Source organism: Solanum verrucosum, unplaced genomic scaffold (assembly GCF_900185275.1).
Source record: "Solanum verrucosum unplaced genomic scaffold, falcon-dt-bn FXZP01000136.1, whole genome shotgun sequence".
NCBI lineage: Eukaryota > Viridiplantae > Streptophyta > Magnoliopsida > Solanales > Solanaceae > Solanum > Solanum verrucosum.
This window is the reverse complement of record NW_026020145.1, coordinates 1701650-1714917: the sequence shown is the minus strand read 5'-3', so window position 1 is coordinate 1714917 and position 13268 is coordinate 1701650. Positions and strand designations below refer to the sequence as shown.

At 36.5% G+C, this 13268-nt stretch overlaps 1 protein-coding gene across 2 annotated transcripts; it reads left to right on the top strand.

Moving 5' to 3' along the window:
* The first annotated feature begins 1118 nt into the window (after nt 1-1118).
* LOC125828004 (uncharacterized vacuolar membrane protein YML018C) lies at nt 1119-12980 on the top strand. Of its 2 annotated transcripts, none has more exons than XM_049507314.1 (8): nt 1119-1555; nt 3451-3843; nt 3999-4216; nt 9492-9562; nt 9651-9752; nt 12144-12261; nt 12350-12485; nt 12784-12980. In XM_049507314.1, exons 1-8 carry the CDS (start codon nt 1475-1477, stop codon nt 12844-12846), a joined length of 1182 nt encoding a protein of 393 aa, XP_049363271.1. In that variant the 5' UTR covers nt 1119-1474; the 3' UTR covers nt 12847-12980. The 2 variants fall into 2 exon arrangements, with proteins under 2 accessions (XP_049363271.1, XP_049363272.1); XM_049507315.1 differs by having other exon boundaries at nt 1230-1555; nt 9495-9562.
* Nucleotides 12981-13268: the final 288 nt, after the last annotated feature.

Sequence of the window (13268 nt, the reverse complement as noted above, 5' to 3'; positions counted from 1 at the left end):
GCAAATGATAGATGTTCATCACTCTAGGCATACATACTTATTACACAAGCAACAAGTTTGATCAACAATCGTACACCAAATTTGTTAAGATTACCTTTAATGTATAATCGCTACAAGAAAACATACTTATTGCTACCAAATCTAAGCTATCAATTTGAAAATTGTAGCTATTATTTAGTAATACTCATAACAATTCAAATTTCGTGACTATCAAAGAATTTGTCAAATTTCATAGCCACAAATATTAAGTTGACAAAGCTAAATCCTTATAATTTCTTGGAGATAGAGAAAAATATTTTTAATTCAAACTAAAAGCAGTAATTCAAAATTAAGAATGATCATAAATTTAATTAAACACTATTCCCTCAGTTTCATATATATATATATATATATAAAGCTGTAAAAAGAAGGGGAAACTAAAAAAATGCCCCATAAATATAAATTAATTACAAATATATACCCCTTACATTGATGCCCCCCTAAACAATTACAATAGATGCCCCAAGTGATAATTTTATTTAACTGATACTAAATCAGTATATATATATATATATATATATATATATAGTATTGATATCAGTAAGGCTGATAATTTCGCCTAACGAATACAAACTCAGTATATATAATAGAAATATTAACAAATGATATCTCTAATAAAGTATAAAATGAAAAAAAGATAAAGAAAGAAATAATAAAATTGCTAGTAAATGTTATCTCTAATAAATGATAATATGAAAAAAAAATTACAGAAAAATAAAATAATAAATAAAAAAGAACAAAAGTAATTTATTTTATTTTCTTCAAAAGATTAAAATGCAAAAAGAGACAAAAAAAAATAAAAAGAAGATAAACTAACAAAAAAAAATAGGACAAAAGTTTTGGATTTAGGAGAATTAGACCTAAATTTTAAAAGGCTAGGACGAAATTTCCCAAATTTAATGGGGAATGAAGAGAAATTTGAACTAAACTAAATGGGTACGAACTGTAATTTATTTTAGGTCAGTAAAAGTAAATATTTGCTGAATTAGATTATAAAATTATAATTATTTTATATTTTATGGTCAATTTATATAGTTTTGCCGTAGAGAAACGGAATATTGAGATCCAGCCGGCTGACCGACAAGCAGAAATAGAAAGAAATGAGCATGACCCTTCCAACTAATAGTTAGGAGTGTATTGCCAGAGAAATTTGTCTTCTTAACAATTTTCCCACCATTATTGCCCTTTATACCATCTTTTTCCTAAAAGCGTAGTAACGCAGCATTCAATTATAATAATTAATTCATACACCTAACAATCCAAACCAAACTATTTAACCTGTGGGTCAGATTTGAGTTCTTGCAGTTTTCTTTACGTTTGGTGACAAGTTGAAAATTTCATCAATCAGAAAAACCAACAAAGTTCAGATCTTTGTTTGTTTTTCTGTGATTCTTCAGAATACCCATCTGGGCTTTGACTTCTCTTCTCTTTTGCTATGGCATGGAAATACAAGGCAGGTCTCTGCCTTATTTCAGCTGTTGTTGTTATTTGGGTCACCTCTGCTGAAGTTACCCAGGTCTAATTTTCTTTCTTTATCAATTTCTCTGTATGTTCCATATTCAGCTATATTCCAATTTAATAGCAAATTACAAAAAAGTGATAGCCTTTGACCATTTTTTTAAAATTTTTTTTGGTTAATCTTCCCATAATGCTATTTATTGTTAAAAATAGTCAATTTTAAAATGAACACTCCAAATGGATGTTGAGGATTCATATAGTTGATTCCAACTAGTTTGTGTTTGCTGCATAATCGTTATTTTGATATCTCTTAATGTTAAGATTTGTATCTCTCAATCAGATAGGAAGACAATGCAGAATAGTTGACTTTTGTATGAACATGTTATAATGTGGATGGTTACTGTCTTATTGACATAATGTTTGTTCTGTGTGCCTACAATTTCGTGCGGATTGCCTTGTAGCTAGAAATATGATAGCAAGTTTCCTTGCTTGCATACATCATCCATTGCTTTACATAAAAGAAATAAGAACATCAATTAAGTGTACAGTAACTTTAGTCTTATTTTTTATGTTAACCTGAAGTAACAAGCTTATGTTGGGTCATTCTGACATGATTTTGGATTGGCTTTTGGCTTATGACTTATAAGCCAAAAGCCATAAATTAGGATTTCTAACTTATGGCTTTTGGCTTATTTTTGTTATTTGGCTTTAAAATAAGTGCTTATAAGCACTTTTTAACTTTACTCAAACACTTCAAAACTGCTTAAAAGCTATTTTGGCTTAAAAGCACCTAAGTCAATCCAAACGGGCACTTAGGATACTCCTTTTCTTCTTCTGATCCAGTTTCATCTATCATTTCTTCCGGGGAAGGGGACAGGACTGTTGGTTACATTCATAATTTATTCAAAAATGCACAAGACTTGCTTAGTCATGTACCTAAGGTACTTTGCTCAGTATTTGGCACTTTGTATTATGATGAAAGAGGATATGGTGTTCAACTAGTTGTCAAGTGGTTCATATGAGATGATTTTCTTTATTCAAATCTTAATGCGTTTTACGGTTCATGTCCTTGATAGCTCATGACAACATTTCTGACTATTAGCTGGGAATCATCTCTTTCTTATATCTGTGACCACGATGATGCTTTGACAGATATCTAAGAATGTTACAAACTTGAAACGAACTTGGATACTAAGACTCTTAATTTGAATTACCCATCTATGAGTCTTGAAGCATTGATGTTCCTATTTATCCCCACCCTTAGTGTTTTACTTTATATTTACTGCCTTGAAAGCTATGTTTTCATATTCAAGTTCTCAGGCAAATTGTCTTCATAGCCTATTGGCAGAACTTTCACTGTCACTGTATCTCACATCTTTGGCTAGGTCCCACTACTCCTGATCCCAAGTGTTTTTATGTTATATAAACACACATTAGTCGCATTGCACAAGAAATAAACTCCCTACTCCCCATTTTATTGCCCATTTTTGCTTCTCAAAGGTCAAATACAAATTAGGAAGGGTCATGGACTAATTTGTATGTTGTAAACAAATGCACGTGTTTTCATGTGCATGCAAGTAATTATTGTAGAAGACGCATCAACTATAGAGATATTAAGTTCAGTACTTCATAAGACCTTTTAATCTCTAGAAACCTATGGTTCTCGGACTCTCCAATCATACTGCCGGGTGTGTGTCGGATCCTCCAAAATCTATGCATTTTTCAAGGATTCGATAGGGGTGCAACAACATTTTTGGACGGTCCGAGTAAGATAGCTAGAAACTACTTATTGGGTCCTATAGGGGGTTGTAATTCTTTGTAGCACTATGACAAAAAATGTTCCTGCATAATACTAAATGCGTTGAATTACTGAATTTAAATTTGCATGGGTGAACATGATGCAACTTGCTATACTGTGAATTGAATTTTTTCATTGTGTATGTACCATGGCAGGGCATTTTCTCCGAATATAAGCAGCCATTTGCAATCACATACCTTGGGGCTTCTTTGCTGGTAATTTATCTCCCTGTAGCATTTCTTAAGGATTGGATATGCAATTTTCTGAAGAGACGCCCTAGTAGAACTGATAAAAATACTGGCAATGAATCATATATGAGACATAGTTCTCCTTTAAAGCATACAGTACAGAAAGTCTTTGAGATAGAAATCCAGAAATCAATGGATGGAAAAGACAGCGAAGAAAATATTTCAGCCGAGGGAGAAGGAAAACCTCTTGTTGCTAAATGCAATGGTAATTCTGACGATCTAAAAAATGGAAAAGAGATGACGACCTGGCAAATTGCTCGTTATGGATTCTTTCTTGCTCCTCTCTGGTTTATAACTGAGGTATGGAAGTCAACTTTAGTTATGCTTGTAGTTTGTTGCCTTCCCCAAGGAGAACCCTCCCAGGTGAACCGGAAGGAAAAAGAGGAGAAAAGAGAAACTGCTTGCTAGAAAACTCAATTGTTTGAGCTTATTTTTGTCTTTTGTTTTTTCTGCAGTACCTGTCAAATGCAGCACTTGAGCATACAAGTGTTGCAAGCACAACAGTACTATCTTCTACATCGGGATTATTCACTCTTTTTGTTGGTGTAATACTTGGTGAAGATTCCTTAAATATGGCCAAAGTAGTTGCAGTCTTTGTTAGCATGTCTGGCGTTGTCATGACCACTCTAGGAAAAACATGGGCGACTGATGAATCTCAGTTGAATTCTTCCTCGTAAGAATTCCTGCACTGTATTGACTTGACTGGAACTGCTTTAAATGAATTTCTATCGCACCTAGGTTTTATTGAGTTCAATATAAGTCTGTTAGTTTCTGGTTGAAGTTACATTTGGTGTAAAAACTTATAATTGAATTTCTTTTGACGCCTAGTTATCTATTCTAAATAATTTACATATTATACTTGTTTTGCTGCATTTGTTTTTCTCTGTGATTCTGTCTAATATGTGACACAAACACTTCCAGTTTTAGGTGGCAAAGTTAGAATCGATAGTTCAATTACGAAGTACAATAGAATGAACTAGATTTGCTATGAATTGGTCATAGGCGACTGATAAATGTATGTGAGATTAGAAAACAGCTCATATTCCTAACATAGCATTCCCATGAACCATGCATCTCAGCTCTTTATTGTCCTTTAGCTGTTTTGGTAACTCCACTAACTGTAGTAATATCAATGTTTCTTGTACTTTGGGCTTTTGTAGTGCCAATTTCTATGTTAGTAGGAATTGGTACAGCGGAATCCATGGGATGCGGTGGGTGGTGGCGTAGAAGGGTATACTGTGTAAGGTAGGTTGGCTGTGGCTTAAAGTGGGATGGATTCATACGGTAGAGGAGTTGGAGACAGAGAGGTACCATTTGGGCAAGAGATTGGCCACAAGTGGTGTTGTTATGCCTGCAAGTCTGCACAGATCTACAGGGAGGAGGGAAAAAGAATTCTTACAATGGTTGGATGAGACAAGTTGGTGCTATCGAGAGACAGTCAGGAGCGGGGTTGTTGTGTAGGGAAGTCAGGAAACGGAGAGATGTGGGGCATATGGAAAATAGCGGTCAACTGAAACAGCAACTAGGATGGGCAAGGGAAAGTGTGGGGTGGAGGTAATGAAAGCCTGGAGAGGTCCGGGGAGGGGGGGAGTGGTCAACTTCTGTTTTAATGCATTTTTAGTTGCTGATGGTACACCTTCATTTGTCTCTCTTTGTATTGCATTTCTTTTTTTTATTTCCAAGCTTTGTTGTTTCCTTTTCACCTTCCTTTTCTGAGCTTTCTTTTGAAATCTGTTCTATCAAAAGCTTTAGTATTCTTTCTCCTTCCATATTGAAAGTTGAAACACTTAAACCTATTAACTTTAAGGATTTCAATTTCTTCATCTTCCTTTTGATGATTTGCTAGGATATGGATTATTAGGGTTCCTTCTGGAAATTCGAAAATTCAAGGCTAAATCTATAACATTGGAAAATGGAAAACACAAGGACCAATAAAGGAGTTTATCGACACGTAGGGTAAAAACAATAATTCAGGTAAATGAGCTTTCTCAACTCATAAGCTCTTGGCAATGGACTTAGTAATTAAGAGGAAGAGGAAGAGGAAGAAGTTGACTTTGTTTGAAATACAGAGGATCAAATAAGCCGACTTGACTACGGCCGGAGCTAAAGAGACATGGAGAGAAACTGATAGCAATGGGGGAGTTGGGGATGCTAACAACACGTGGGATAGGTAATCTAATTGCATTAGGGAAGTAGCTAGAGGGTGTCGGGGTCTCAAAGGATAACGATGGTGGTCGCCGAAGGGATTGATGGTGGAATGGAGTGCTCCGAGGGAAGGTGGCACCATGAAGGTTGTCGGTAAGGAGTGGGTGGAGAGTAAAAATAAGGAGGAAATGAGGACCAATAGAGAGGGCTGGAGAGGTATAAAGAGGTGAATGAGGAAGCAAAGTTAGTAGTTAAAGTGTCTAAGACGAAAACTTTTGAACGTTTGTACAAGGAATTGCAGGATGAAGGCAAGGATAAGAAGTTGTATAGGCTCGCCAAGGCGATAGAAAGGAGGGTCCGAGACTTGGACGAAGTGAAGTGCATCAAAGATTATGAAGACAATGTATTGGTAAAGGAGACACACATTAGACGGAGATGGCAGACTTACTTTCACAAAACTTTTGAATGAAGAGGGAGACATGAGTATTGTGCTAGGTGAGTTAGACCACTTGTCAATATTTTGGGTATTGAGTTCGAGGAGGTTAAAGAGGCTATTTGTAGGATGAGACGATGAGATATCCATGAAATTTTGAAAGAGTGCATATAAGGTTGGTATGGAGTGGCTAACCGGGTTGTTTAATGTCATCTTTAGTACAACAAAAATGCTTGAACCTGTAGTACAAGAACAAGGGAGCTATCTAGAATTGCAACACCTGTAGGAGTATCAAGCTACTAAGCAAACACTTTGTAGGTTTGGGAGAGAGTAGTGGAGTTTAGGATAACGAGGTGTGTCTATTATAGAGAATCAATTTGGATCGGGATAATCAACTACAGAAACCATCCATCTTGTAAGGAGATTGGTGGAGCATTATACAAAGAGGATGAGGGACATGTATATGGTGTTTATTGACCTAGAAAAAGCTTATGACAAAGTCCCGAGAAGGATTCTTTGGAAATGTTTGTAGGTTAAAGATGGACTGCATACGTTAGGGGAATGAAGGACATGTATCAAGAAGCCAAGACCCTAGTAAAGACCTAGTAAGGGCCATACGAGGAGACTTAGAACACTTCCTAATGGTGATGAGATTGCATCAGGGATCAACTCTTAGTCCATTTTTATTTGCATTGTTGATAGGATGAATTGACATGACATATCCAAGGGGAGGTTCCTTGGTGTATGTTTTTTGCGGATGACATAGTATTGATTGATGAGACACGTGGAGGAGTTGATGGCAATTGAAGGATTGGAGACAGACTCTGGAGTGTAAAGGGTTTAGATTGATCGGGCTAAGAAAGAATCTTGGAGTTCAAGCCTTCAAGGTCATCAACGATACTCACGAGGAAGATGTAGAAGTAATGAAGAGTACAAAATTCATCCCAAGAGGGAAGTTTCAAGTATTTCAGGTCAATAATCCAAGGAAATGGGGAGATTGACGATTACTCATCGTATTGGAGCGGGTTGGATGAAATTGAGGCTTACATCTTGTGTCTTATGCAATACGAAGGTGGCACTAAAACTTAAAACGAAAGTTTTATAGAATGGTTATTAGACTTGCTCTGTTATATGGGGCGGAGTATTGGCCAGTCAAAAACCCGCGTGTTCAGAAGATAAAAGTAGTGAAAATGAGGATGCTCAGATGGATGTTCTTGCATTTATGCCCTCGGCCTCTTCTTGCGAAGGAGCCTGATTGTCTTCTCTTTCTTGTTCATGCTCCTCGGAGCATTCCGCAACCTACACATCTAACGGAACTAAATGGTAAGGCAAACCTACAGTGAGTGGGTTATGGAGTCGGTCGTCGGTGGCTAGACTGTTATAAGGAGTTCCAGATGTTGTAACGCTTCTGAGTAGGTTAAAATTGATGACCTAGTAAAGAGCAGAAGCAATAGATCAAAATAATATCACAGTGGCCTATCCCCACAGACACTGCCAAATTAGTTGCCGAAAGAATCATGTGGATGCCAACGAAGTTAAATTTCTGAAATAGGGGTTAAAGACAAGTGAATTAGGTTCAATCATACCTCTTCTCTTTTTTGGCTAAGCTAAAGAAACACAAGTAAATGAACTGAATATAAAGCTGAATAAAGAATAAGAAATCTGGATGTTAAAATGCAAGAATTAGAGTAAGAAAGAATGAGATCTGAGAATCCTTAGCACGTGATTGCAAAAATATGTATTACAAATGAAAAATGAGATGTTTTCTTCTCCAGGGAAGGGTTTATTTATAGGGCATAAACTTATGGATACTAATACAAAAAGGCTACTTTATACCCGAGGGAAAACGGTATTTCTGAACAGTACTTGAATAATGTCACGTACCTAATATTTGACTTTGGGTTCAACGCGGATTTCTGTTCGACTTGGAGATTGTTGCAAGCTACCTCGGGTGTGATGGTGAGCTAAATCCGGGGAGGAGAGCTAGTAAAAGGTGTGGGAAAAAATACTCAGCCGCGCAATCCTTCTTTTCCCAATTGTCATGTCCTCAGTCGGGTGCTTCCAGCATTATCGATACTAGAGCTATCATCGCTATTCTCGGGGAAATGCTTATCCCGTATCCATTCTCTGCACAAGCTGATATTTTCCCCGTGTTGAATTCATTTTGGGTCCACCTGTCGATACCTAGTTTTACTCCATATACTACGTTTGCTGATACGGATTGGAAGAAAATTAGGGATTTCCATTGTATTTTTTAACTATCAAGAGTGTTAGAAAATTGGCATTGTTTTTCACTTTTTCCTTGATCATTGAAAGCAATCTTCACTGCCGTCTGCCACAAGGATCTCTTAGAATAGGAACCAAAAATGAGTTGATGAATAGCCTCAAGTAGCGCAAAGTAGGCTAATTACTGGACTTCTCTTAGTTAGTTGACTGCTAGAGACAAGAATGAGTCAGTTTAGTTCCGCATGCCTTACTCTAATAGGGTACTTAGAGTTTCTAAGTAATGGCAAGCAACAACAACATACCCAGTGAAATAGTCTGGGAGGTATGGTGTGTACGCAACCTTACCCCTACTTTATTAGGGTATACAAACTGTTTTCAATAGACGCTTCACTCAAGTAAAACATATCAAACAAGTAGGAAAATGAAATACAATAGAGAATTTCAGCAACAACAACAAATGATACGATAATCGAAAGAAAGGAAACAATAGGTAATCGTAAAATTGAAGTCTAAGAAAGTAGGAGAGAAATAATTTTAGTACCACTAATAAGGAAAACTAGACAACGTGCGACTACCTACTAGCCTTCTACCTTAATCCTCAATCTCCATATCTTTCTATCTAGGGTCATGTCCATGGTAAGAAACAAATGTGTCATGTCCCTTCTAATCACTCTCCCCAATACCTCTTCGGCCTACTTCTACCTCTTCTCAGGTCCACCATATCCAATCTCTCACATCTTCTCACTAGGACATCTAGACATCCCCTCTTCACATGCCCGAACCATCTAAGCTTTGCTTCCCTAATGTTATACACAACGGAAGCCACTCCACCTTGTCCCTGCTATCTTTGTTCCTAATCCTATCTCGCCTAGTATGTCCACACATCCATCTCGACATTCTCATATATGCCACTTCTAAGTAATGGCAAGCACAAATATATATGTTTATCCTTGATGTAAAGAACTTGAGACATCAACCTTTCTATCCCTTTAATTTCCAATCACGACATAAAACTGCATCTTCTTTTTTATATACAATCTTCGATTTTCTTTGGATCCTAAATTCTCTGCTGTTTTCATTGGTGTTCCTTTCAACTGTGTTTCAGGGTGTTGACTGATAGTTAAACTTTTTGTTTATTTTAAAGAAGTGGTGAACGTTCTCTCCTTGGGGACCTCTTTGGCCTTCTATCAGCAATGTCGTATGGGTTGTTCACTGGTTAGGCTTCTTCTGGATTATTCTGGATACTAAGTATTAGCTGTACAATATGATGAGGTGGATAATGTTTTCTCCTAATGATCTGCAGTGCTTCTTAAAAAAGTCGCTGGTGAGGAAGGAAAAGGAGTAGATATGCAAAAATTGTTCGGGTATATAGGGTTGTGTACCCTTGTGACCATGTGGTGGCTTGGTAAGATTTGATCCTTTTGCCCTAATGTTAAGTAGTTCTAATTTGTATATATAACAAGCAGTCTCTTTCATTTGCACTTTTGGAATGCTTTGTTGCCGTCTTCTGAAAATAAGTTCTTTCTCCATGTTTTCCAGTTCAGGTTTGAGGTTGAGGAAAAAAAACATCTTTAAGGTTGTAAACTAGAAAAGTTGCAATACGACAAGACTCCAATATAGTCCGTCTGTAATCTCATGAAAATCTGATAAAGACAAATATAATTTAAGCCATTTTGTTATCAGACAAGCCATGCTTAGATAGGTTAGAATATAGGACAGAGTCTCATACTCAACCTGAAATCTTCTGGCGACAGTATGTGTCATATAGGACTTTTGGTAGGTAAATCTAGACAAATGCAATTTATGAAGTCAGTGTTGATTTGCTGATTAATTTCATAGTTTGTTGATCAAGTTATCTCCAAAGCTATTGATAAGTTTGTAGCCATACTTCTTTTTGACCTATTGGTTTTGCCATTTAAATGGTGACTAGTTGTAGTCGACTTGCTTAATGTATGATGCTCGACATCAAAATGCTGGATATTCTTTCCTTTTGTAACTTGTATGTATTGCTAACAATATTTGACAATGATTAAGAGATTAGACTCCCCACTATAGTACTTAAAAGTTTTAATAAAGGGAAAAGACTCAAAATGTTCCATCGAACTTTGAGAAGAGGCTCATCTATGCTATCCGTTAAATTTTTGGCTCATCTATGCCATTTCCGCTTGAGAAAAGGCTCACCCATGCCATTATTTGTTAACTGAAATGGCATAGATGAGCCAAACTTTTAACGGTTTAACGGATGGCATAGATGAGCCTTTCCTCAAAGTTCGATTGCATATTTGAGCCTTTTCCCTTTTAAAAATGATTTAATTACTGTGGCAGAGTCATAATTGACCACGTGTAAAAAATGATTTTGCAAAACCGGAATTGTTTTGCGTTAACAAATAATCCATGGATGAACCTTCTCTCAAACAGAAATGGCGTAGATGAGCCAAACTTTTAATGGATGACATAGATGAGCCTTTTTCTCAAAGTTTGATGGCGTATTTGGACTCTTTCCCTTATATAATAAATATGCGATGTTGGTCAGTTTGGCTCCAACTTAGCTTGGTCACCTTTTACTTGCTATTAGTAACTGGGGGGCTCACCAGTCCTCCTATTTACACATTTGAGGTTGGGAATTTTTTTCTAAATCTAACGCTATTCTGTAGCACTATAAAATATGACATGATATGGAAAATTATTGATGTTTACATATAAGTGATGGTTTGCTAGGGTACAAGAATAGAATAACCTTGGCCTCACTTTCCAGTTGCCAGCATCAGGCAAGACTCATGGTCACAAAAGAGGGTCAGGCTTCATTGCAGTGGATGTCACTCTTTTGGTCTCTTGTTTGTTGATGTCATTCACTTGGAAATTAGTTCTTTAACAAATTATATTCAGTGTATCAAAATATCAGATGTAGCTTGTTAAGAAATCTAAATGATATTGTACGTCAACTAGGATTAGTTAGAATTTACTGGATTGATCCTTTCCTATTTCACCACTTTAAGTTATCACTCAATGTTTCCATGTCTTATTTTCTCATGTGGTATCAGAGCAAGAACCATTCCAATTCTTGGTTTATACGATGCTGAGCCTCCATGTAATATTATCCACGTTTCACATGTCTTGTCCTAAGCGTGAGGGGAGGGGTCCCACATTAGTTGTGCATCAGAATGGGTCCTTATATGGTTTTGGGCAATCTTCATAGCATGAAGCTAGCAGCTTTTGGGGTTAGGCCAAGGTCCTATTGTTAGCAAAATTTATATGGACCAACCACTAGGCTTGTTGTTCCAGGAGAGTCCAGTGGTCTTGTTTTTTTATTGCGTCAGTCATTCCATGGTTTGAAACAGTCTCCACGAGCCTGGTTTGTTAAGTTCAAAACAGTTATTCAGGAGTTTGGAATGACTCATAGAAGTTGATCATTATGTGTTCTTTCACCATTCTTCTCTAGATCTATGGATTTACTTGGTCGTTTTAGACTTTAAGTTGACGATTCAGTTATCACTGGCGGGGGTGATCTTAATGTCTTAAAAGTTGCTCCTTTTTATTTGTGTCCTACTTGCTTAAAGTTGTATATACATAATAGTAGATGTCGGATGACATGTAGGATCAATGACCTGATAATTAGTTTCCCCACTACATTCATAAAGAATACAATTGTGCGATTATGCATCTTCTTAATATCTTATTAGAGAAAGCTATGTATTCACAATATGAAAATTATTATTATTAACAAATGATATTCTTCTTTATATTATTGAGTTCTAATGTCTTTATAAACTACTTCATTTGAATTTTTTTTGTCCAGTATGGCCATTGACTGCGCTAGGGATTGAACCCAAGTTCACAATACCTCATTCTGCTAAATTGGATGAAGTTGTTTTAGCTAATGGACTTGTAGGAAGTGTTCTCTCGGATTACTTTTGGTATGAAAGATGAGTTATCCACCACCCATACATACTCTTCACCTCTGCGTTATCAACTGTACCCATAACTTGCTTCCCTCCTCTTTAGGGCACTGTGTGTTGTTTGGACAACTCCATTAGTTGCAACTCTCGGCATGTCTCTCACAATTCCACTTGCAATGGTGGCTGACATGGTGATTCATGGACGTCATTATTCTGCTATATACATTCTTGGCTCAGCACAGGTAACAACATTAATGCTGAAGAGAAAACTTGTTTGCAGCACTGAAGTTTCGAGTTGTATCGTGTGATTGTGTTTTATTGAAAAGCCAAAATGCCGTTACCTGTTATAGCTGGAGCAGGAAGATATAAAAAACAAAGTAACTTGTCCATATCGTAGTTGGAATCTCTCTTTTATAATTACTTCCTCCCAACGCTTGAATGACTAGTTGACTCATTTTCTTTCTATATTTAAGGATGTATTACTAATCAATTGATCCACAGGAAAACATGATTCTGATTTCTGGGCTTGGTTGATTGCAGGTATTTGCAGGATTTGTTATAGCTAATATAGCAGACCGGATTTCGAAACTTATGGGACTATGACATTTGGTGGAAAGACGAAAGAAAGATGGCCATTATACTAGAGTTATGTGACTGCAAATGATATTTAAATTGTTGTCCCACTTTTGATCTCCAAATGCCTTGCCCGTTTTGATTATTCTTTTTTATCAAAGTTATCATTTTTTTAAAAATCCATCTAGTGTAAATAAATATTGAGTGCTAAAATTATATTATGTCCGTTCAATTCAGTACTGATCTTCATCATCCAACTCGTACCATTGCGTTTTTTAACATCATCATCGTAAGTGTTAGAAAACTGCATGTTTTTCTACGTGGTCTCATCCTACCTATAAACGAGAACTAGATGTAATTAATATTCCTTCAGTCTCATTTTATGTGAGGTAGTTTGACTCGACACGAAGTTTAAGAAAGAAAAAGACTTTTAAAACCTGTGGTTCAAAATG

Bases quoted from the DNA above. Each gene is read 5' to 3' on its own strand.
- LOC125828004 (XM_049507314.1), top strand. From the start codon at position 1,475: ATGGCATGGAAATACAAGGCAGGTCTCTGCCTTATTTCAGCTGTTGTT. The intron at 9,753-12,143 runs GTAAGATTTGAT...TTTTTTGTCCAG, and splicing joins TGTGACCATGTGGTGGCTTG to TATGGCCATTGACTGCGCTA. The intron at 12,262-12,349 runs GTATGAAAGATG...CCTCCTCTTTAG, and splicing joins GTTCTCTCGGATTACTTTTG to GGCACTGTGTGTTGTTTGGA.